The 20,128-nt window shown below is 51.9% G+C and overlaps 8 protein-coding genes across 8 annotated transcripts; 5 read left to right on the forward strand and 3 right to left on the reverse strand.

The window, feature by feature from the left end:
* Nucleotides 1-187: 187 nt before the first annotated feature.
* BO87DRAFT_462678 (glycoside hydrolase family 72 protein) lies at nucleotides 188-2,390 on the forward strand. The gene is made up of 5 exons (XM_025629187.1): nucleotides 188-459; nucleotides 508-545; nucleotides 598-623; nucleotides 682-1,449; nucleotides 1,516-2,390. Exons 1-5 carry the CDS (start codon nucleotides 379-381, stop codon nucleotides 2,223-2,225), a joined length of 1,623 nt encoding a protein of 540 aa, XP_025475377.1. The 5' UTR covers nucleotides 188-378; the 3' UTR covers nucleotides 2,226-2,390.
* Nucleotides 2,391-2,985: 595 nt separating this feature from the next.
* BO87DRAFT_380206 (M81 family metallopeptidase) lies at nucleotides 2,986-4,787 on the reverse strand. The gene has a single exon (XM_025624246.1). The coding sequence runs from the start codon at nucleotides 4,736-4,738 to the stop codon at nucleotides 3,221-3,223; it is 1,518 nt and encodes a 505-aa protein (XP_025475378.1). The 5' UTR covers nucleotides 4,739-4,787; the 3' UTR covers nucleotides 2,986-3,220.
* A 371-nt stretch (nucleotides 4,788-5,158) lies between these two features.
* Nucleotides 5,159-8,567, reverse strand: BO87DRAFT_446870 (cation-translocating P-type ATPase; the record flags this gene model as incomplete). The annotated part of the gene is made up of 3 exons (XM_025628250.1): nucleotides 5,159-7,908; nucleotides 7,973-8,238; nucleotides 8,316-8,567. The coding sequence occupies 3 exons, from the start codon at nucleotides 8,565-8,567 to the stop codon at nucleotides 5,253-5,255; spliced, it is 3,174 nt and encodes a 1,057-aa protein (XP_025475379.1). The 3' UTR covers nucleotides 5,159-5,252.
* A 1,075-nt stretch (nucleotides 8,568-9,642) lies between these two features.
* On the reverse strand, nucleotides 9,643-10,664 carry BO87DRAFT_380208 (M24 family metallopeptidase). The gene has a single exon (XM_025624247.1). The coding sequence runs from the start codon at nucleotides 10,466-10,468 to the stop codon at nucleotides 9,776-9,778; it is 693 nt and encodes a 230-aa protein (XP_025475380.1). The 5' UTR covers nucleotides 10,469-10,664; the 3' UTR covers nucleotides 9,643-9,775.
* Nucleotides 10,665-10,677: 13 nt separating this feature from the next.
* On the forward strand, nucleotides 10,678-11,680 carry BO87DRAFT_380210 (alpha/beta fold hydrolase). Its single transcript, XM_025624248.1, has one exon. It carries the CDS (start codon nucleotides 10,708-10,710, stop codon nucleotides 11,644-11,646), a length of 939 nt encoding a protein of 312 aa, XP_025475381.1. The 5' UTR covers nucleotides 10,678-10,707; the 3' UTR covers nucleotides 11,647-11,680.
* A 142-nt stretch (nucleotides 11,681-11,822) lies between these two features.
* Nucleotides 11,823-12,735, forward strand: BO87DRAFT_380211 (uncharacterized protein). The gene is made up of 2 exons (XM_025624249.1): nucleotides 11,823-12,096; nucleotides 12,147-12,735. Exons 1-2 carry the CDS (start codon nucleotides 11,887-11,889, stop codon nucleotides 12,483-12,485), a joined length of 549 nt encoding a protein of 182 aa, XP_025475382.1. The 5' UTR covers nucleotides 11,823-11,886; the 3' UTR covers nucleotides 12,486-12,735.
* Nucleotides 12,736-12,865: 130 nt separating this feature from the next.
* BO87DRAFT_380212 (beta-lactamase/transpeptidase-like protein) lies at nucleotides 12,866-14,909 on the forward strand. The gene is made up of 2 exons (XM_025624250.1): nucleotides 12,866-12,972; nucleotides 13,029-14,909. Coding segments are annotated over exons 1-2 (1,611 nt in total). The 5' UTR covers nucleotides 12,866-12,971; the 3' UTR covers nucleotides 14,639-14,909.
* Nucleotides 14,910-16,390: 1,481 nt separating this feature from the next.
* Nucleotides 16,391-19,714, forward strand: BO87DRAFT_430147 (cation-translocating P-type ATPase; the record flags this gene model as incomplete). The annotated part of the gene is made up of 2 exons (XM_025627532.1): nucleotides 16,391-16,705; nucleotides 16,748-19,714. The coding sequence occupies 2 exons, from the start codon at nucleotides 16,391-16,393 to the stop codon at nucleotides 19,712-19,714; spliced, it is 3,282 nt and encodes a 1,093-aa protein (XP_025475384.1).
* Nucleotides 19,715-20,128: the final 414 nt, after the last annotated feature.

Raw genomic sequence — 20,128 nt, forward strand, 5'->3', positions numbered from 1 at the left:
CCCCCAATGGTAGCGCCGTTCCATCAGGCCCAGTCTCTCTGCCCATCCTGACACAACCTTCAGGGGGGCCAATGGGCTTTTTCCGTAGGCAGCAGGCAAATGCGGCCCTAACAAGTAACAACTAATAAGAGTCCAGACTAGCAAAGGTTCGCCTCGCCGGTCTCCATCTCTTCCTTCTTAGTCCTCCCATTTCCTCCCTCCCACTTGGTCTCTCGCTCCAGATTCTCTTTCTCTTTCTTCTTTCATCCATCCATCTTGTATCCTTTTGCTTAGCCTTTTTGTTTGGTTTTCTTCCTCTCGTTAACCACCACATTCGCTCTATCTTAATACAACAACCACACTCGTTCTATAGCATCGTCTTCTTTCGTTCCCCTCACTATGAAGCTCGCCGTCTCTGCTGTAGCGGCGGCTGCTCTCGTCGACGTGGCTGTCGCCTCTGCCCCAGCCATTGTCATTAAGGTAGCCACCATTACCAATCCATCTATTCATCCCGCTCACCCTTCCTAGGGCTCCAAATTCTTCTACGAGAACAACGGCACTGAATTGTATGTTACTATCCTCTTTCCATCTCCACCACCATCTGCTAACCTGCCTCAGCTTCATCCGTGGTGTGGCCTACCAGCGTAAGCAGCAAACTAGCATGCCCACTGGCCCTGTTGCCTCAAACTAATAATACAACAGCCCCCTATGATGACGACGGCACGACGACCTCCGCTGGCACGGTCGATTTCGTCGATCCCCTCGCCAATGAGACCATCTGCAAGCGGGATCTGCCCTACCTGCAGGAACTCAACACCAACGTGGTGCGTGTCTACGACGTCGACCCAGACGCGGACCACACCACCTGTATGAACCTGTTCGCCGACGCAGGTATCTACGTGCTGGCTGATCTGTCCTCCGCCGACAACTCCATTGACAGCAGCGACCCGGAGTGGACCATTGACCTGTACAACTACTACGCCAGCGTGGTCGACTCGCTGGCCAACTACACCAACACTCTGGGCTTCTTCGCGGGTAACGAGAACTCCGACAGTGTCAACACCACCGGTGCCAGCGCCTACGTCAAGGCTGCCGTGCGTGACATGAAGGCCTACATCAAGTCCAAGAACTACCGCACTATCGGTGTCGGTTACTCCGCTGCGGATGTCTCCGAGATCCGTACCGACCTCGTCGACTACTTCAACTGCGGTGACTCGGACGAATCCGTCGACTTCTTCGGTGACAATGTCTACGAGTGGTGCGGTGACTCCACCTACACCGAGTCCGGCTACAACGTTATGACCGAGGATCTGAGCAACTACTCCGTCCCTTACTTCTTTTCCGAGTATGGATGTATCACCGTCCAGCCCCGTTCCTTCAGCAACGTCCCCGTCATGTACGGCCCTAAGATGGACTACTGGCTCGCCGGTGGTATTGTCTACGAGTACTTCCAAGATGCCAATGACTACGGTACACCTCCCCCTCCCCAACCCTTTCACCTCCCCACCTATCCACTCACTTACTAACCCCATCCAGGTCTGGTCACCATCTCCGACGGCTCCGTCAGCACCCTGACCGGCTTCTCCTCGTACTCGAAGGAAATCAACAGCGTCAGCCCCACCGGCACCAACAGCGCCAGCTACACTCCCACCAACACCGTCGCCCGGTCGTGCCCGACCGTCGGCTCAAGCTGGGAAGCCGCCAGCGCATTGCCCCCGGCCCCCAACTCTGAACTCTGCTCCTGCATGGAGGAGACCCTCTCGTGCGTGGTGAAGGACAGCGTGTCGAGCAAGAAGTACGCCGACCTGTACAGCACCGTCTGCGGCTACGGCGTGTGCGAGGGCATCACCGGTAACGCCACCACGGGCAAGTACGGCGCCTACAGCATGTGTACGACCAAGCAGATGCTTAACTGGGCCTTGAACGCCTACTACGAGGAGCAGAAGGAGAAGGGTAACGGTGCTTCTGCCTGTGACTTTGCTGGCTCGGCTACTACTACCTCTACTACTTCTCCTACTGGTACTTGCTCGTCCTTGTTGAAGGCTGTTGGCACCGCTGGTACAGGTACCGTGTCGTTGTCTGCTGCTGCTGGTACGAGCACTGGCGACTCCGGTAGCAGTGGTTCGGAGAGTAGCTCTGCTGGTGTGCCGGGTTACATGAGCTACACTGCTACCCTTGGGTTGGGTCAGTTGGTGGTGTTTGTTGCTGTGGGTGTTTTGTCTGGTACTGGAATGATTTTGTTGTAAACTGTTAGTATCTAGGTTTGGTTGGGGGCTTGTGTTATACTGAAGATGATTGAGAGGTTGTAGGAAGGTGGGATTGATGTATTAGTGTTGGTCAATTTATATATATTCTTGTGATTTGTTTTCGATTTTATTTAGGATGTTCGTATAATTCAGATTGTTTCTGTGGGTTATAAGACATTCCCAGATGATAGTGGAGAGTAACCGCCCACCTCACCGGGACAAGGTGGAAAAAGAAATAATCAAGGAGGGGGGCACCCACTTCAATAGTGTCTCACTAGTCGCTCGTCAGGCCGTGACATTACTCGCTAGATTGGGGTGGGGAGGGTAACCGGGGTTCTCATCTCGTCCAATGTGAAGAGTGCAGTACGGTAGATGGGGTGTACTATTGGGGCTAGAAAGCTTGTGTTGTGGTGGATTTCTCGTTAGTTGGCTACATTGGGGTTTGTTTATGAGCTGGTTGGGTGGTGGCGGGTGACCTTGACTAATATGTCAACCTGTGGGCAGAGGTAGTATTATAGGGATCAAAGAAGCTAAGTAGTAGGATTGAAATGGATTTATTGTAGATTCTCAGAATCATGGGAGCTAATCGATGCGTTATAGTAATGTGACTTGTACAAATATATTATGAATTCGAGATGCCCTACTTGTTCGATTGAGCATGATGACGATATTATCTTGCATAGCCACCGCAATAATGTTTGTGGAAGATAACTAATTACCCCTTATCTTATTGTAGGTAAAAGAACAAATTGGACGGTAATGGAGAATGTATATCAGTCAAACATGACAGCTCACTTCCCAATCCCACTGAGACACTCAAGAAATCCCGAGATCCACATCCCAAACGGGAGCACGGCTCGGAGTATCTGATTGGCAGCGCATTGCTTTATTTAGCATCTTCCATCACGTGCATATCCGATGGGAATTCTCGCTCCGTCATTGCCGATTCCTTGCAGATCGCAAAGATACTTTCTTTCATGCCGGATGCGGGCTATTCATGCCCGTGACTCGTTCGAAGGCGGGATCATCCTTGCACAGAGATCCGGTGGCGTCGAAAACACCTTGTCGAACGGCCACATTGGACGACTTATGCGATGGTGTCCCAAACGCTCCAAATCCTGGTCCACTCCCCCTGGAGTCAACGCTAGTAACCAGTCGGCCGCCATGTCGAATAACTCTGGCTCTAGATAGCCTATCTTGACGATGACAATATCAGCTGAACGCGGCTTAAGGTTCAACTCGGTAAAGTCGTGCTCATGGTGATATGGTTTGCGAAGTTGCGTCAGGATCGCAAATACTGAGCCAACTTGTAAAACTGCCTCGACTACTGCGTCTTTATCGCCGTGCTTAATTGCGTGAACTCGTCCAGTCATCGTGAGAGGGCCTGCAAGGGTATAATCCACCTCAGCTCCTGCCGTGACGGTGACTGTTGCTCCGACCCCCGCATTTACTATAGTCCGCATCGCTTGTGGTCCTGGCAGACTGGCGTAGATGACAGTTGGACCTGGCTCGTCTTCGAACTCGGGTCGTGCAAGCAGCTGTGTAAGCCCCCAGGTGACGTCCCCAGACCCCCCAGCGGTTGGGTTGTCTCCAGAGTCCGAGATGAAGAACGGTCGCTTCGATGATTGCAATGCGGCATCAATGCACTCTGCGTATGATCCTGTCGGACCAACAAAGTGGAATTCTGCATGACCCTCCCAAAACTTCCTTGCCAGACGCTCCGCCCCTGCAGCCACGGCTTCCTCGCACGTCCCGGTCACCATCACCACGGCGCAATTACGCGGTTCGTCAGCCCAGGCATACCCGACCCAGATTGCTGCATCAATGATACCAGGTAATGATTCAACCTTGGGCACCAGCTCATAGAGACTCTTAGCCGGTTCTACCCTCGTGGATGTCTGTTCGCCAGGTAACAAGATAGGAAGAGGTATCCACGCCTTGAATGGTCGGTACATCCGACCTTCCTCCTGACGCGCGAGTAAATCAACCAAATTCCGACACGCACGCTCCTTCGTCTCCGTCTCATCCTCATGCGGCGCCATTCGATAACAAGTAATCAGATCAGTCTGATGCGCTAGATCACGCGAGACATTGCCATGAAGGTCCATTGACGCTGAAACGATAACATCTGGCCCGATGACCCGTCGGATTCTGCGCAGCAGCTCATACTCTGCGTCATCGAGACCTTCCACACACATAGCGCCATGTATATCGAACCATAGTCCGTCCAGCGGTGTTGACTTGACAATGTCAGTTAATCGGGATACGATCTCGTCGGCCAACTCATCGAATGATTCCCGGACTACAATGCCTCCAGGTAGTGCATGTCCAATAAGTGCACCGCGCCAGTCCGCTGCATCTCCAAGCTCTGTGCCGGACTGGAGAAAGGGATATTCGTCGATGATTTCATGGCCGCGGCGGGGATGGAATGCGGGGGCGAGTGTGCGGGCGCGGGTGAACATGGAGGTTTCGCAGGCTAGGCCGGCGATGGCGATGACGGGGCGTGGAGACATAGTGAGTAGTCGTGAGATTCACGTCTAAATCATTTGCTCGTAAGAGAGAAAGAGTGTGGGATTTGGGAAGGGAATAATGAAGCTGGTGTGGTTACGGCAGGGATGGAATGCGGGGATGGCCGATCGCTCTTATCACGGGCTTCCCCGCTTATCGCAGGATGCTTTACTTTGTACCACTGTAGATATCAGTGTGGTTGAATGTCAACTTTTCTATTGTAAAGGACTATCCTAATATTGACACGAAATTCATTCTGGATGCTTTAGAATACCCACCCCAAGACAACTATAACCAATTTTCTACCAATGCCATCATGCGTCCTAGCTAGCGTTTTGGGTATACCATCTGCTGGGTGCAGAGAGCCCCCCTTTCGCTATTCCATCTATACTTACCCCGTTCCTACACTGTAAGTAATACCAGTTCTGCATTATGCAGCGTGTAAGCTCCATAGGACGTGCCAGGAGCGAAATGATGTTACTCCCCGGCCACAAATGACTTGGCCGGAGAGAGCACTCGTTAGGGTTGCTCTGGCGTGTTCGCCATCGAACCCAACGTCAAGTTCTTACGGTCTCTGCGACGGAAAAAGACTCTTTTGGCCCACTTCCACGACTCAACACCCATAAAGAAAAGAACCGCCTCGACACCCACAATACCCCACTCCCATGTGATAGGTTTGTGCTTGAACACGACGTCGTTCAGTCGAGGGATATAAAGAATGGGGAACATGGTGATCCACCCAGCCATGATAGACCAAAAGAGAAACTTGTTTCGCCAAACATCATACATCCACTGAGTGAAGTACCTCTTGGATTCAGGCTGCATGCGGAAGAATGACCGTCGCATATCGATCATCTCCCACGCCAGGAAGAGCGCGAACCACGTCAAACAAACGAACGTCGTAGCACGGGCTTTGAAAACCAGTTCGCAATCTTGGATCTGGTCCGACCACTCCTGGTTGCACCCACGGGCTAGATTGCCGTCACCGAATCCCCACATGCGGACAGAGAATGCTGCCAGACACAGCGCTGCGGTCCAAATACCATACACCAGAATGTCGATAATCACTTCCCACGTGAAGATACCTTGCTTGCTCTGAGGAGGACGGTCCATAATATCAGGGGCGGCTACCTCCATTCCCAGGCCCATATCGGGCATACCTGAAGTGATCATAATGATCCAGAGAATTTCAACAGGAGCCAAGGGGAAGACAGATTGATTATCAGCATCCTTGAACGCCAGTCCGATGAGAAGGGTACAGGCTTGAGCGATGTTTTCAGCCAGCAAGTGCAACACAAATTTCTGGATATTGTCAAAGATACGACGACCTTCTTCAACGGCGTTGAGTATAGAGGCAAAGTTGTCATCTGTGAGAATGATGTCCGACGCATCTTTGGCCACGTCCGATCCCGCTTGTCCCATGGCGATACCCACGTCGGCATGTTTAAGTGAGGGCGAGTCATTCACACCATCGCCGGTCATGGCTGCGAAGCGATTGCGGCGATGGAGGGCGCTGATCATGCGCACCTTGGTCTGAGGTGCGCAGCGAGCAATGACCAAGGGAAGGGTCGGCAACGCATCAATCTGCTTATCTGAAAGCTTGTCGAACTGACCTGCTGTCATAACCATCGCATCCGCGACATCGGCAGCTACGGTGCTGAAATCCGAAGGAAGAATCCCCACTTGTTGAGCGATCGCTTTTGCAGTACCTGGATGATCGCCAGTGACCATGTGGACAACTATACCGGCGCGATAGCAGGCCTGGATTGAGCCAGCCGTCTCGGGTCGTGGCGGATCGTACAACCCGATGAGGCCTAGAAAACACAAGTCCTTCTCAATAGTATCACGTTCCAGGTCGGAGCCCTCTAGTACTCGTGCCTGTTCAGTGTGCGGACGTTGAGCTAGTGCTAGTACTCGCAGTCCGAGCTTGGCCAGCTCCTCCATATTTTGGAAGATCAAGTTGCGATGTTCGTTAGTCAGAGGCACCGGTGTGGAGGAACCTTGATCCCAAATGACGGACGTGCATGAGTCGACAACCCTCTCAACAGCGCCTTTGGTGAAGACCATGGTGGCGTTGTCTTGATCATCCTTTGATCCGACCTTGCTGAAAATGACTGACATTTTCTTTACTGTAGAATCAAAGGGAAATTCGGCCTTCTGATGCCACAACGCGCCTTGTCCTTTGGTCCAACGGTCGCGGTTCCAATTGAATCTGGATGCGAATACCTGAATCGCAATCTCTGTGGGCTCGCCTCGTGCGTTCCACTCACCATTTTCAGATTCAAACACGTGAGAGAGGTTAGCCATCGCGGCAACATTGAGAAAGTCCTGGAGTTGACGATTGTCTGAGACTAGATCTTCAATATTCGCTCCCGGAAGACCTTCATCCTCTTCACTAAATTTTAAAGGAGATACGGGCGCAAAGCTCAAATCGCCAATGGTAGGGTTGAATGGCTCGTTGGATGCGCCAACAGAATATGTTCCACGAGATGGGATCCATGCCTTTTTGACAACCATCTTCCCCTGAGTCAACGTACCAGTCTTATCCGAGCAGATATCAGTAACAGCACCGAGGGCCTCCAGCGAGTCGAGTTTGCGAACGATGACATTCCGCTCCACCATACGCTTGGTGCCGACTGCCATGGTGATGGTGAGAACAACCACCAAGCACGCCGGAATCATACTGATACCGGTCGCAACCGCGTACATGATCACTTCATTGTTGCTGCTGAAATAGTTTGCAGCCATGCAAACAATGGCAAACATCACCGCGACGCCAAACAGCAAACAAGCTAGCTTCGACAACTTCCTTTGCAGGGGCGTCCCGGTATTGACGCCAAGGAAGCGACCGACGGCATCCGTTCCCGTGAGAGTCCATGCCTCGAGATACCAGCGTTTCTTGGTTTCTCCGTCAGGGCCACGCTTGACGGGACGACGCTTGGTGTTGCTATTGCGCAAGGCGAGGGCGATGGAACCAATCTCAGTGGACATGCCTGTGCCAATGACTACACCACGAGCACGGCCGCGGGTAACGGTGCTCGAGCTGTACGCGATGTTAAGACGGTCGCCCGGGCCTGTATCTTCCTTGAAAGTGGAATCACATTCTTTCTGAACAGGGAGTGATTCGCCAGTCAGGAGGGCCTCATCGGTCTCGAAATTGACTGCTTCAACTATGCTGTTCAGAGACGAATTAGTATCGTTGCAGTCCAGGCTATTGCAGATAATGAAAGAAGACCAACCGTATATCCGCGGGAACAGTATCTCCAGTCCTCAACTCAACCATGTCACCCGGAACAATCTCCTGCGATGGAATCGAAAAGGTCTGCCCCCCTCGTGAGACTGTACCGGTCGGCGACGAGAGTGAGTGAAGCGATTCCATAGTCTTTTCCGCGGCGTACTCTTGAAAGAACCCGACGACGATATTGAGGACAATGACAGCACAGATCACTCCACCCTCAATCCACGACTGAATCCCGAAACTGACCGCCATGGCCAGAATCAACACCTGCAGCAAAGAATTGGATCAGATATCGGAATCTCAGACGTATTTCATGCCACAAAATGGAGAGTGGGCCGCTTAACTAGCATCATGGCGTTCGCCACCTGGCGAAGGAGGATCTTTGCAATGGAAACACTTTCGCCTTCATCCAGCTTATTGGGACCGTACTGGTCCAGACGACGCCGCGCCTCTTCGGGAGACAAGCCATCGTCGAGTGCTGTACCCAATTCCTTGATGACAGTCTTATAAGTCAGAGCGTGGGCTGGTCCACTCAATGGACCCGAAATAACCTCGGGGCCCCGGTCGGAAGTTGAATGTTGCTTCTCGGCTGGCATTAGAGATGGCAGGTATGCAGTACTCAGCAGGTTACACGGATCAAGTGTGTATAGCAAAGCTCGGCGGGATACCCTTCCGCACGGGGGAAGGGGCTATTTAAGAGATTTGGGAACGACCTCGTGTAAGTCTCTGGATCTGGGTGCCCTAGACCCATCTCTGTCCCCAGCTCCCATAGTTGACTTCATCTATTGCCCCGTAGGGTTGGCGGAAAGTTTAACAGGAGGGGCAGACATTGGCGCCGAGACTGCCAACATCCCGCTCCGCAGAACTCGGCTGCTGTACTTTGGGTGACCCAACAGAATAGACTTTGCCAAGCCTCCAGAATCGCGAAAGGCAGATTTAGCTAATTGACAATGAGCACGAATTTTGACGTGTAGTCGATGCCTCGCGCACGGACTGTACTCCTAATCGAATTAATACGTTCGAGGTGGATATTCCTTCTTACAGGCAATCATGGTAGTGTGAAGGATGAGCAAGACCTGGTCAAACCAACCCAGAAAAAGGAAGGTGTGCACACACAGTAATCTGGCCAAGAAAGTCTGCTTGGGTAATTTTAGCCAATGCCAATATGGCCCAGGAGGAGACATGAAAGGTAATTATAAATAGAGAGGGCATCTTCACAGCTGTCCAGGTACTATTACCAAACCCGAGTGCATATGGGTTCTGGGCAGGACTGGGGACTGGGAGCATCGATGGCGGAGATTGGGTGCCCGGCGGAAATCTATCCACCCTTGGCACCTGGGCGGATGTCTAGACACCTTGGCAAATTGGGGTTGTGGATTCCGCCCACATTCCTTGGTGTTGCATGTGAAATATTATCTTGGGAAGTCTGTCAGCGGACATAGTATTAAATTGTGTGAATGATAGTTACATACATAGCATAGAATGACGAGTTGCTGGTCGATCGATCATGATGCACAGCGCAAGAAAGATATATCACTACCCTTTTCAGTTCATGAGGGGGGGGGGAATATTTGATTGAATACAATTGCCATCATTAGTAACAATGTAATTTAAATAAGACTGAATATATAAATGCGATCAGAAGTCATGATATCTCTAATCTTCTATACCCTGGTTCCTATATCCTCTAATTCTTGTTTAATGGTGTGAAAAGCCCCATAATCACGCCATTTGTCCTCCAAGGCATCCGTGACCTGTCTGCTGACGTTTTCTCCGCATTGATAGGCGCATCCAGCACATCGCATCAATCCACCGTCAATAACTGCTCGCAGAACCCCCCGAATCCGCGCGCCCGATCGTGAATGTGGATCTCCAGGATCCAGTGTCGCATGTGCCCATCGCGACCGGGAACCATCATCTTATCCCCATTCCCTTGTGCGATATACAAACTGATCTTATCATTCGGAATTCTCTCATGCGGAAAAGAACCCACCAGGTGACCTGCGATGGGAGCACCGAAATCCCATCCCGCTTGTTGAACCTCCTGGCAGGCGATGGCGTACAATTCCTCCGCCGTCATATCTGGGTTCTCTCGAAACCGTCGCTTGACCGTGTGCCATATGGGGTCCAGCGCATCGCGTAGTTTCAGCTTCGCCGGGTCATCTCCCAGAACATATGTGCGCCCGAAGTCCGCTTCCCATTCTTCGAAGACTGGGCCGAGGTCCACCACCAGGATATCGTCGGGCTGAATGATGCGATCGGGCGGGTTCTCGGCAAAGGGACTCAGGGTGTTTGGTCCACTGCGGACCACCCGTTTATGCCAGTGAGTACGGACTCCATGGCGTTTAGCTCCCAGCTCGTGGATCTCAGTGCTGAGTGTCTTTTCACTCACGCCCGGTCGAATCAGGTCTCGTTCGATTTCCTCAAATAGTTGCACCGCTTTGTTTTGCGCGTCGAGAAGGTAGGCAGCGCGGTCGCTTTCAATTGCTGTTGACATTTTGATTAGCGACAACGAAGTCCCAGGCCAGGAAACTAAATTGGCAAGGGATGATTTTGGGAAATGCGATGACTCCCAGAAGATGTGGGGATGGGGGATAGATAAGGATGACAAATGGAGCTAAGCTCACTCGGTCGCATTGCGTCGAAGCGGGGTTAGCATCTCCATGGGCGGGGGGCTGATTTGGAGAATATCATCACAACCACAATCTTCAGCGTCGGAGTCTATATTGTAGCATTATGGACCGCTCAGTTATGGCTGACATCCCACTTACTCAAACATTTCACTACCATACCACTACTCACAAATACGCTGTACGCTGGACCTCATTAGGTGACGCTTCCCGGCCACCTTTGGTCTTCGTGCATGGAACCCCATGGTCTTCGCGGGTTTGGCACGTCTTTGCACGTTCCCTGGCTAGATATTTCCATGTCTATCTCTTTGACAACCCGGGATTCGGCGAGAGCCCACTGGGCATTCCTCTCCCAGGAAAGGAGGCACTGGTTAGCAAAGAAGTCGCCCTAGATGCAGATCTCGCACAGCAGTCGGAGGTATTTGCTGCTCTTTACGAAATCTGGTCCAAGGATTGGCCTCGAGTGTATAATAAGGCACATGTCGTCGCCCACGATCATGGGGGACTGATGAGTTTACGGGCGCACCTTATTCATTCTTGCGCATTTGCCAGTTTGTGTTTGATCAATGTGGTTGCTTTGGGGCCATTCGGGCAACCTTTGTTCAAATCAGTGGCGGAAAATGAAGAGGCGTTTACCAGTTTGACCGGTCCGATGTTCGAAGGAATGGTCGAGGCATATATCCGGAATGCAGCATATACAGAGTTGAGCAAGGAAACGATGGACATGTTGAAGCGCCCGTGGATCATTAATGAGGAAGGCCGGAAAGGCTTTATTAGGCAAATGGCGCAAGCCAACAGTCGCAGTACAGAGGCGGTCGAAGGGAGATACTCCGAAGTGGGCCAGGTGATGCCAGTCACAATTATCTGGGGGACAGAAGACCAATGGATCCCGGTGGAGACGGCAGAGAGACTGAGAACTAAGTTGAATGCCAGAGAGGTGGTGTTAATCGAAGGAGCAGGACATCTTGTCATGTATGATCAGGAGGGGAGGTTAGGAGTGGAACTGGGATGGTGGTTGAGTAAAGTCAGCCACGACCGGGAGTAAGGAGGTATATACCTCACTGTGTACAGAGTACTAGTTATGTACTACTCGAAATAATGCCTGATGTAAATACAATGGCTGGTGTTCAGCAAACACAGCAAACACCGGCCCATCATGTGATGTGATGGCCAGCTGCTGGGCATCTCCACTTGGTCTCCCCCACTCTTTCTGGGAATCCACGGCTCCTCAAGCGTCCGCTCTGTTTACTATATGCGGACGGGCTAACGGTCCCGGATAGTAGCTATGTCAACTGAGCCCCTCTTACCATCTTATGCCTCTGCAACTCAGCATGATGCCAGTCCCCATATTAGACGCCATTCTGTGCGTCGGCGGACCTCCCTCATCATTCCAGCGGCTCCCGTCATCCAAACCTTGAGTGGGCTCACATTCATGACAACGGCGATCATCTCCACCGTCTGGGCTTACCGAAGCTATGTACCTCCCCCAGAGCTGGTATGTCTGTCGCCCCATTGATATGAAGATGTCTTAACAACTTCATCAAGTCCCCAGCAGAGCCGCCTTCGTTACTCCCATATTTCGCATCCCTATGCCTCACCATTTCGCTCGGCTTCTGGGTCGGATATTTACTGTTCATCCTATATGATGGAGCCGGCGGGCCAAGAATGCAACGAAAAGTCGTCATCGGGGCATCCACCGTGGGGAAGTTGGTTCTAGTGGGGGCTCATATAGGGGTTTGGCTGGGGTACAAATATCTGCTCACCGGCTCGAAGCAGCCCAGCTGGGCACTGATGTTTCTGGCAACACAGGCATGGTGGGATGTTCTGCTGTTGGTGGTTTATTCATGTCTCAGAGCCCCAGTGGAACCACGAGTACGATGGTGAGGTGGATGTCGCTATTTCATCATCCTGGCTGCTATTAAGATTGTTTCCTAATTTCAGTACGCATCCTTCATCCTTCGGCGGCGAGTATGTTAGCTATCTTCAGACGGTCGTAGATCAATGGTGCGTTCCCCCAGACAGTGAATGGTTTTGACAAGGCTCTTCGGCTGCAGCCCTCTAGAATACACGATAACCTTTCCATGCTAGCTTGTTATTGAGTATTTACGAATTTCAATTGCCTCCCAAGTTTGGCCATAATTGCACTCTAAGATTCTCTTATCGACAAGTAGACGACTAACCGCATAGCCATGCCGGTTTGGGTAAGGGCGCGGTGCGGCCAGAGCCGGCGGCTTCCCAAACGGGTGCCCGATACCCTTCTGGTCCATCTTTTAAGAAGCAGGCACTTGATCTCATCAACCACCTGTATAGTTACTGTTCTGCGGGGTCCAAATTGAGTAGTGTGATTTACGACTGACCATTATCTGCACAAGTAAGCTCTGCTCCCCCCTGCACTGTATCATTTCCATACTGAACCTGGCTTTCAAGTGATGTTCCCGAACATGCAAGCTGTACTGGAAACAATCCCTTCGCGTTATCGAGGTCCTGGTGGAGCAGTCGCCATCATCAAGGATGGCGAACTGGCCGGAAAGTATACCTGGGGATATGCGGATTTGCAGAAACGGATCCCCATGACTGCTTCAACACTGATGCCAATATGCTCGATTACGAAGCAGATGTTGTGTTTGATCCTCAAGGATCTGGAGCGTAACCCCACACCAGCCATGGTGGAGCGAGGCGATATACCTCAGCAACTGTCGGATGCTTTTCGCCAATTGGTCTCCCCCGAGCTCATCGACAACAACGGTCTCCGAATCGACCACCTCTGCAACAACCAATCGGGAATTCGAGACTATTGGGCCATGTCGGTGTTCTGGGGCACACAACCGGAAGGGCAATTCACTCTCGCGGAAGACGCCAGGAAAGCGCTTGACCGGACCAAGTCCCTCCATTTCCAACCAGGCACACAATTCTCCTACTGTAACTTCAACTTTCATATCCTTGCTCGCATTGTCGAGCACGTTAGTGGAACGTCTCTTGGAGAACTGCTCTCGGAACGACTCTTTTTGCCCGCTGGGATGAAAACCGCAACCCTCTGCGCAGACAACGCTAAGTTGCCCCCGCCATGTGTGGGGTACGAAGGCAACGAATCTTTTGGCTACATACCGGCCACCAACCGAACTCAATGGTCCGGTGACGCCGGCGTTGTGGCCAGCCTGGAGGATATGATCGCGTACGAATGCTATCTGGACAAGGCATGGGCCGATCGGGAGAGTGTGTATCGAGAGATCGCGAAAGAGCCGTTATTCGATGACGGTACACCAGCTGGGTATGGATATGGCTTGGAACATATAAAGTTTGGGCAGACTACGACAATCGGCCATGGCGGGGCCATTCGTGGATATCGCCTGCACCGGACCCAAGTACCAACAGAACGAGTTGCCGTTGTGGCTATGCTGAATCACGAAATAGATGCCGCAGAGGTAGCTGGACATATTCTTCAGCAAGCTCTTGGTCTCCCTGCACAGCATGGGCTGCTTTCCATGCCGGCCCCAAACTGGGCGGGAGTTTACTTTGACCCGGAGACACAACTGGTGGTTGAAGTTCGCCTAGGGGGACCAGGAGAAGTCATCGTTACGTATACAGGTGATGATGAGACACTGAAGCTCACTGAGGAATTTGAGGCACGGTCGGACCTGGCAACTGCCACGCTTTGTTCCGATATCCTCATACTCCACCGTAATTACGACAACCGTCACATCCAGGCTAAACGGATTATTGCTGGTCAACAGGCGCCCAAGGGCGACTATGTCGGCCGATACCACTGTGCGGAAATGGACTCCATATTTTTTTGCAGCGGAGCCGGTGGTATGCTGTACGGATCGTTCAAGGGATTCCTCGGCCACGGGCCGGCTGAGCTCATGCGATACCTGGGAGACGACATCTGGTTTCTCGTATGCGCACGAGGCCTAGATGCGCCAGCACCGGGGAACTGGACAGTTGTATTTCAACGGGACGTACAGGGCGAGGTGGTCGGTGTTACGTTCGGGTGTTGGTTGGCCAGAAAGATTACCTTTGTGAAGGACAAAACCCCTTAAGAAATTGGATTAGAATTTGGGATGCATAGCTTCAGGAGGGGACGAGGAACAGCGCGGTGAACAGTCCACAGACACTTGCATTCTTGGAATATAGATACCTCGGCGTATCATTATCTTGGACGGGCTATCACAGTCCAGACTGGACTGACGAAGAGCGCAACAAAGCTAGAACCATTGACATCATACTACCGCTACCCTCACTCAAAGAGACAGTGCTACAGACAAAAGATTCGATCATATTATGAATCCCAGTGGAGTAAGAGACAAGCCAAGAGCAAGCAACTAGAAAATTTTCGAGCCCTACAAAGTCACGCACTTAGAAAGCCCCTGAGGGAAATTTCATTGAGAACAACCTCCGGTAGTGGGCTGTAGACTTGTCACAGTCCGGAGAAAGAAAGTCCGCTTGTCACACACACACAAAGAAACAGCCAAAATTTGCTGTTGCCACGGAACAGAGGCGAGTCGACTCGCGTCGAGCTTGAGGTTGTGCCGGCTTGGTGGGCACTCCCGCGTGGTCCCAAGTATGCGGGATTATTCAGAGCGATTCATTTGGTTCCCACCCGTCGGTCGGTCGCGAACACGGCTTGCCCTCTCCCACGAGGTTACAGACCAGAGATAAACGGACCTGCACTTCTTTGGGCCACAAAAATCCCGCAGTGATGGTGTCAGCACCAAGCGAAGTGAGGATGGACCAGAGTATTGGCAAATCTGACATTTGTGCGAAGGCAACACGGGTTGCTTCCAATGACACTTTCTACGATTGCCCAGTTGCACGGGAAGAAGCCAAACAGGAATTGCGGATAGAATCGCTACTGGATGTTGATGTACGGAAAACAAAGACTATATCGGACATCATTCTGGCACAGGGACCGTGATTGGAAGGGTGGATGTCTTGTTCTACAATTTGCCAGGCCAGCCCCCACGTGGAGATGCTTATTTCCGGGAACAGGCCAATCGGCGACAAATGAAACAGAGTCTATCGGCAATAGGGATCTCATCCCAGCGTTGATACAAAGCAATGACCCAGCAATGCTATCTGCTACCGTCTCACCTGTTCTCCACGTGTGAGATTATGTGCAAATCGCACAGACGGCTCTGAGTACCAGGTTTTGTCGTTGAATTCGGCTCGTGCGAAGAAGACTTGTGGATGGATAGCACCCACTTCGGTGAGTCGTCTTGTAAGGGAAATTAATCACAGTTTTACTGGATTGCCGCCAGCCCCATGTTGGCAGAGAGTACCTGCTACAGTAGTGTTTCTGCCAGCTTTGCTTGACCGGAGCAATCCATGGTAAGGCAACCATGATCCACAGGGCCAGTGAGGGATTTCCCAGAGCCAGTTCCTGACAGCCGCTTCCCTACACTAGCAGCAGGACACTGTTAATCTCTCGTATGGCTTTGGGGGTCCACACAATCCTCTTTGCCCTTCATGGCAGCTGAAACCGTCTGCCTGTCCATCCCCAGACGCCGTGACACATTTTTTCTCGCTTCCCTCCACGATATAGGGACTGCCATCCCACCCTACCATGACTTTTCGGGACTGGTTCGAGTTCACTATGACGGCCTGGAAGCAGATAAATAGATGGAGGGGCTTCCCAGGAGGATAGTGTTGAATTTTCAGCAACAACCCCTTCATCCCCAGCCAATCCATATCTGTCATTCGCATCGTACAATCGAACTATACCCAGTGCATCACTGCACATTATCGAGAGTGTCATCCGAGAGTGATCTGTCTCATTTTTGTTCTGCATCATCATGACTACTCCCACCGCTGCTGTGTGTGCGGACCAGCCAGACGATTCTTCATCCACCCTGGACCTGGAAGCCGATAAAGAGACCCCCAATGACCAGGTGCGAAGCACTGCCAGATCCCAGCGAATCACCTTCGACGGTCCCAATGTACATGACGGCACTCGGTCTATATACTCCCCTGGCGACAAACGTTCCCGCAGTCGAGATACCATTCGCAGCACTCGCAGTATTCCCCAGTCCCCAACGGCAGCTGGAATCCCAATCGAGTTCCGTACCCTTTCGTTTCAAATCTCCGAATCCCAGGCAGCCCCAGAACATGTGCTGAAAGAGCGGGGAAAGGAAGAGAAAAAACCAGATTAGGACTATTTCGAAAGTCTGGACTTCCATGTACTTGCTATCGACCGGTTGTGCCAGCAGTTCAATGTTGACGCAGGCCGTGGTTTGAGTACTGACGCGGCAGCTACTCGTCTTCAACGCGACGGGAAGAACATCATCGCACACCATGGGGAGAATTATGTGAAGAAGATCCTTGGCTATGTCTTTGGTGGCTTCTGCTCGGTCCTCTGGATCGGCGTGATCATCTTCTTCATATGCTGGAAACCGCTCAGCAATCCTCCCTCAGTCACAAACCTGGCCATGGCCATCCTGGTCATCATCGTCATTATCCTGCAAGCATCGTTTTCCGCCTTCCAGGATTGGTCGACATCGCGCGTGATGAAATCGATCCTGGGCCTCCTGCCAGCGGAGGCTCTTGTTCTCCGCGAAGGTAACTTGATTAAGCTGCCAGCTACTGACCTTGTTGCGGGAGACGTCGTTCAAATCTCCATTGGCAACAAGGTGCCGGCTGACATGCGCATCATCAAAAGCTCGGGGGATGTTCGATTCGATCGGTCCATTCTGACGGGAGAGTCCGATGAAGTCGAGGGTGCCACCGACGCTACCGACCAAAACTTCCTTGAGACCCGCAATATCGCCTTCATGGGCACCGGGGTCACTAATGGCAATGCTGTTGGCGTTGTTGTCCTGACTGGGAGTCGCTCCGTCATGGGTCGCTTGGCGTCCATCACGGCAGACGTGAAGGAGAAGCCAACGCTCATCCAGAAGGAGATCACACGCTTCGTACGGATCATTGTAGTGCTCACTGTCATCCTAGCGGCCGTCATCCTATTCAGCTGGGTGGGCTGGCTGCGAGTTGACCACCCACAATTCATGAGCGTTGTTGAGATGTTGAACGATGTTATGGGCTGCGTGGTCGCCTTCATTCCCGAGGGTATGCCGGTCGGCGTTGCCCTCACCTTGATGATCGTCGCAAAGAGGATGAAGGCGAACAACATCCTGCCCAAGGGACTGGCGACAGTGGAAACCCTTGGCTGCGTCAACGTGATCTGCTCAGACAAAACGGGGACACTGACCCAGAACAAGATGTTTGTGCAGTCGGTGGGCCTCGTTGACCAAGAATTCTTTGTTGAGGATCTGGTGACCGCACAGCAGAAGTCGATTCCCCTTCCAGAACCTCTTGAGCCCCTCTTGCGAGGCTCCAAGCTCTGCAACGATGCCTTCTTTGACCAAGAAACATTGGCCTTGCCAATTCCTGAACGCGTCGTAAATGGCAATGCGACCGACGCGGCTGTTTTGCGTTTGGCCGAGATGCTCAGAGCAGATGGACAGACTGACCTTCATAATTACCAACGCACCCATCAAATCCCCTTTAACTCGAAAAACAAGTGGATGCTTACTGTGCACCAAAATCCGTCCTCCTCGACCCACAGCCTCATCTATGTCAAAGGTGCCCCGGATGTACTTCTGCCCAAGTGTACTTCATACTGGTCCAAGGACGGTGTGGCCAAACCTCTGGATGCTGCTGCGAAGGATATGTTTACTGCATTCCAACAAAAGCTCTCCCGCCGTGCCCAGCGAGTCATTGTTCTTTGCCAACGAGAATATGCGTCGACTGCGGCGGTGGGTACGAACCAGTTCAATGATGAGCTGCTAGCCAATGGCGTGCAAGACTTGACAATTATCGGCATCTTTGGTATTATCGACCCTCCCCGTCCAGAAATTCCTGAAACGGTGGCGGCCTGTCGAGGCGCTGGCATTCGTTTCTTCATGGTGACCGGTGACTTTGGTCTGACTGCTGCGGCAATTGCCCGAGACATCGGTATTTTTACCGGAACTGCTGAGCCGGATACCGTCGCGGACCTGGCGTCACCCGCAGTCGCAGCGCCAGCTGAGAAGCATGAGGGAAGGTCGAGACGCAGTCTCATGGTAGAAGGGTCGCAGATTTCGACTTTTAACGAAGACCAGTGGAATGCAATTTGCCAGTATGAGGATATTGTCTTCGCCCGGACCACTCCGGAGCAAAAGCTGCGTATCGTTGAGGAGCTCAAGTCTCGAGACAACGTGGTGGCCGTGACGGGCGACGGTGTCAACGATGCCCCCGCCTTGCGCGCAGCAGATATTGGAATTGCCGTTGTTTCAGGAAGCGATGTTGCCATCGAAGCGGCGGACCTGGTCTTGTTGGACAAGTTCGATTCCATTGTGGAGGCGATACGGCTGGGTCGCCTAGTCTTCCAGAACCTCCAGAAGGTCATCGCTTATCTGCTTCCGGCAGGCAGTTGGTCTGAAATCTGGCCAGTGATCATGAATGTCTTCTTCGGCGTACCGTTGCCGCTGAGCTCCTTCCTAATGATTATCATCTGTGTGTTCACAGATCTGTTCTTGTCGCTGTCGCTCATCATGGAGAAGGAAGAGTTCGACCTGCTTAGCCTCCCACCTCGCAACCACAAAACCGACCACCTCATTAACCTCCGTATCTACGGACAATCCTACCTATTCGTGGGAGTTATGGAAGCCTTTTGTGCCCATAGCATGTTCTTCCTGTACATGTACAAGAAAGCCGGCATCCCTTTTCACGCCCTGGTATTCGCATTCGAGAAATACTCTGACGGCTTCTACGGCTACACAGAGGCCGAGCTGACGCACTTCAACAATGTCGGACAGAGCGTATATTTCGTCACGCTGGTCATCCTGCAATGGGGCAATATCCTCTCCGTCCGGAGCAAGCGCATGTCCATCCTGCAAGCCGATCCTATACGCGCTAAACGCCGGAATCCATGGCTGCCTCTGGCTATGCTCGTGTCCTTGGTGATTGCTATTTTCGTTACGGAGGAGCCTGGTCTGCAGTCACTTTTCAATACTGCATCCATTCCGTTGGAATATTGGTTCATTCCATTGGGTCTGGCGATTGGCGTCCTGGTCATGGATGAGTTGCGGAAGGTGTTGGTCCGCGTGTTTCCGCGGGGACCTGTTGCGAAGATCGCGTGGTGACGAGTTGATTTGTGGAGTTGCTGTCACTCAATCGCAGGGTAGACCTTTGATTTCCTTATGAATAATATAACCTTATAACATATTTCCTTGACACAAAGGAACATTAGATACAGACTTGGAGTCTTGTTAGTACAAATTGTGGCCTGAACATCCACTGGACGCAGATTCTCGGCCGAATACGGAGTAGATGGGGAACGGTTTCCCTTTCTGGTTTTTCTACTTGCATTCTTTGCAGGTGATGCAAACTATACAAAATGGCTTTTAAATCACGTGATACATTGACCAAACATGGTTGTCATGTGATATTGCTTGGCCTCGCTGTGAATCACTACTACTTTTACCACCAGTAATGTAGAACCAATCCCAAGTCTTAATGATCCCAGAATCGACGTTCTATAGTATCGAGCGTCTTAT

Source organism: Aspergillus neoniger (assembly GCF_003184625.1).
Source record: "Aspergillus neoniger CBS 115656 unplaced genomic scaffold BO87scaffold_42, whole genome shotgun sequence".
NCBI classification, from domain to species: Eukaryota; Fungi; Ascomycota; class Eurotiomycetes; order Eurotiales; family Aspergillaceae; genus Aspergillus; species Aspergillus neoniger.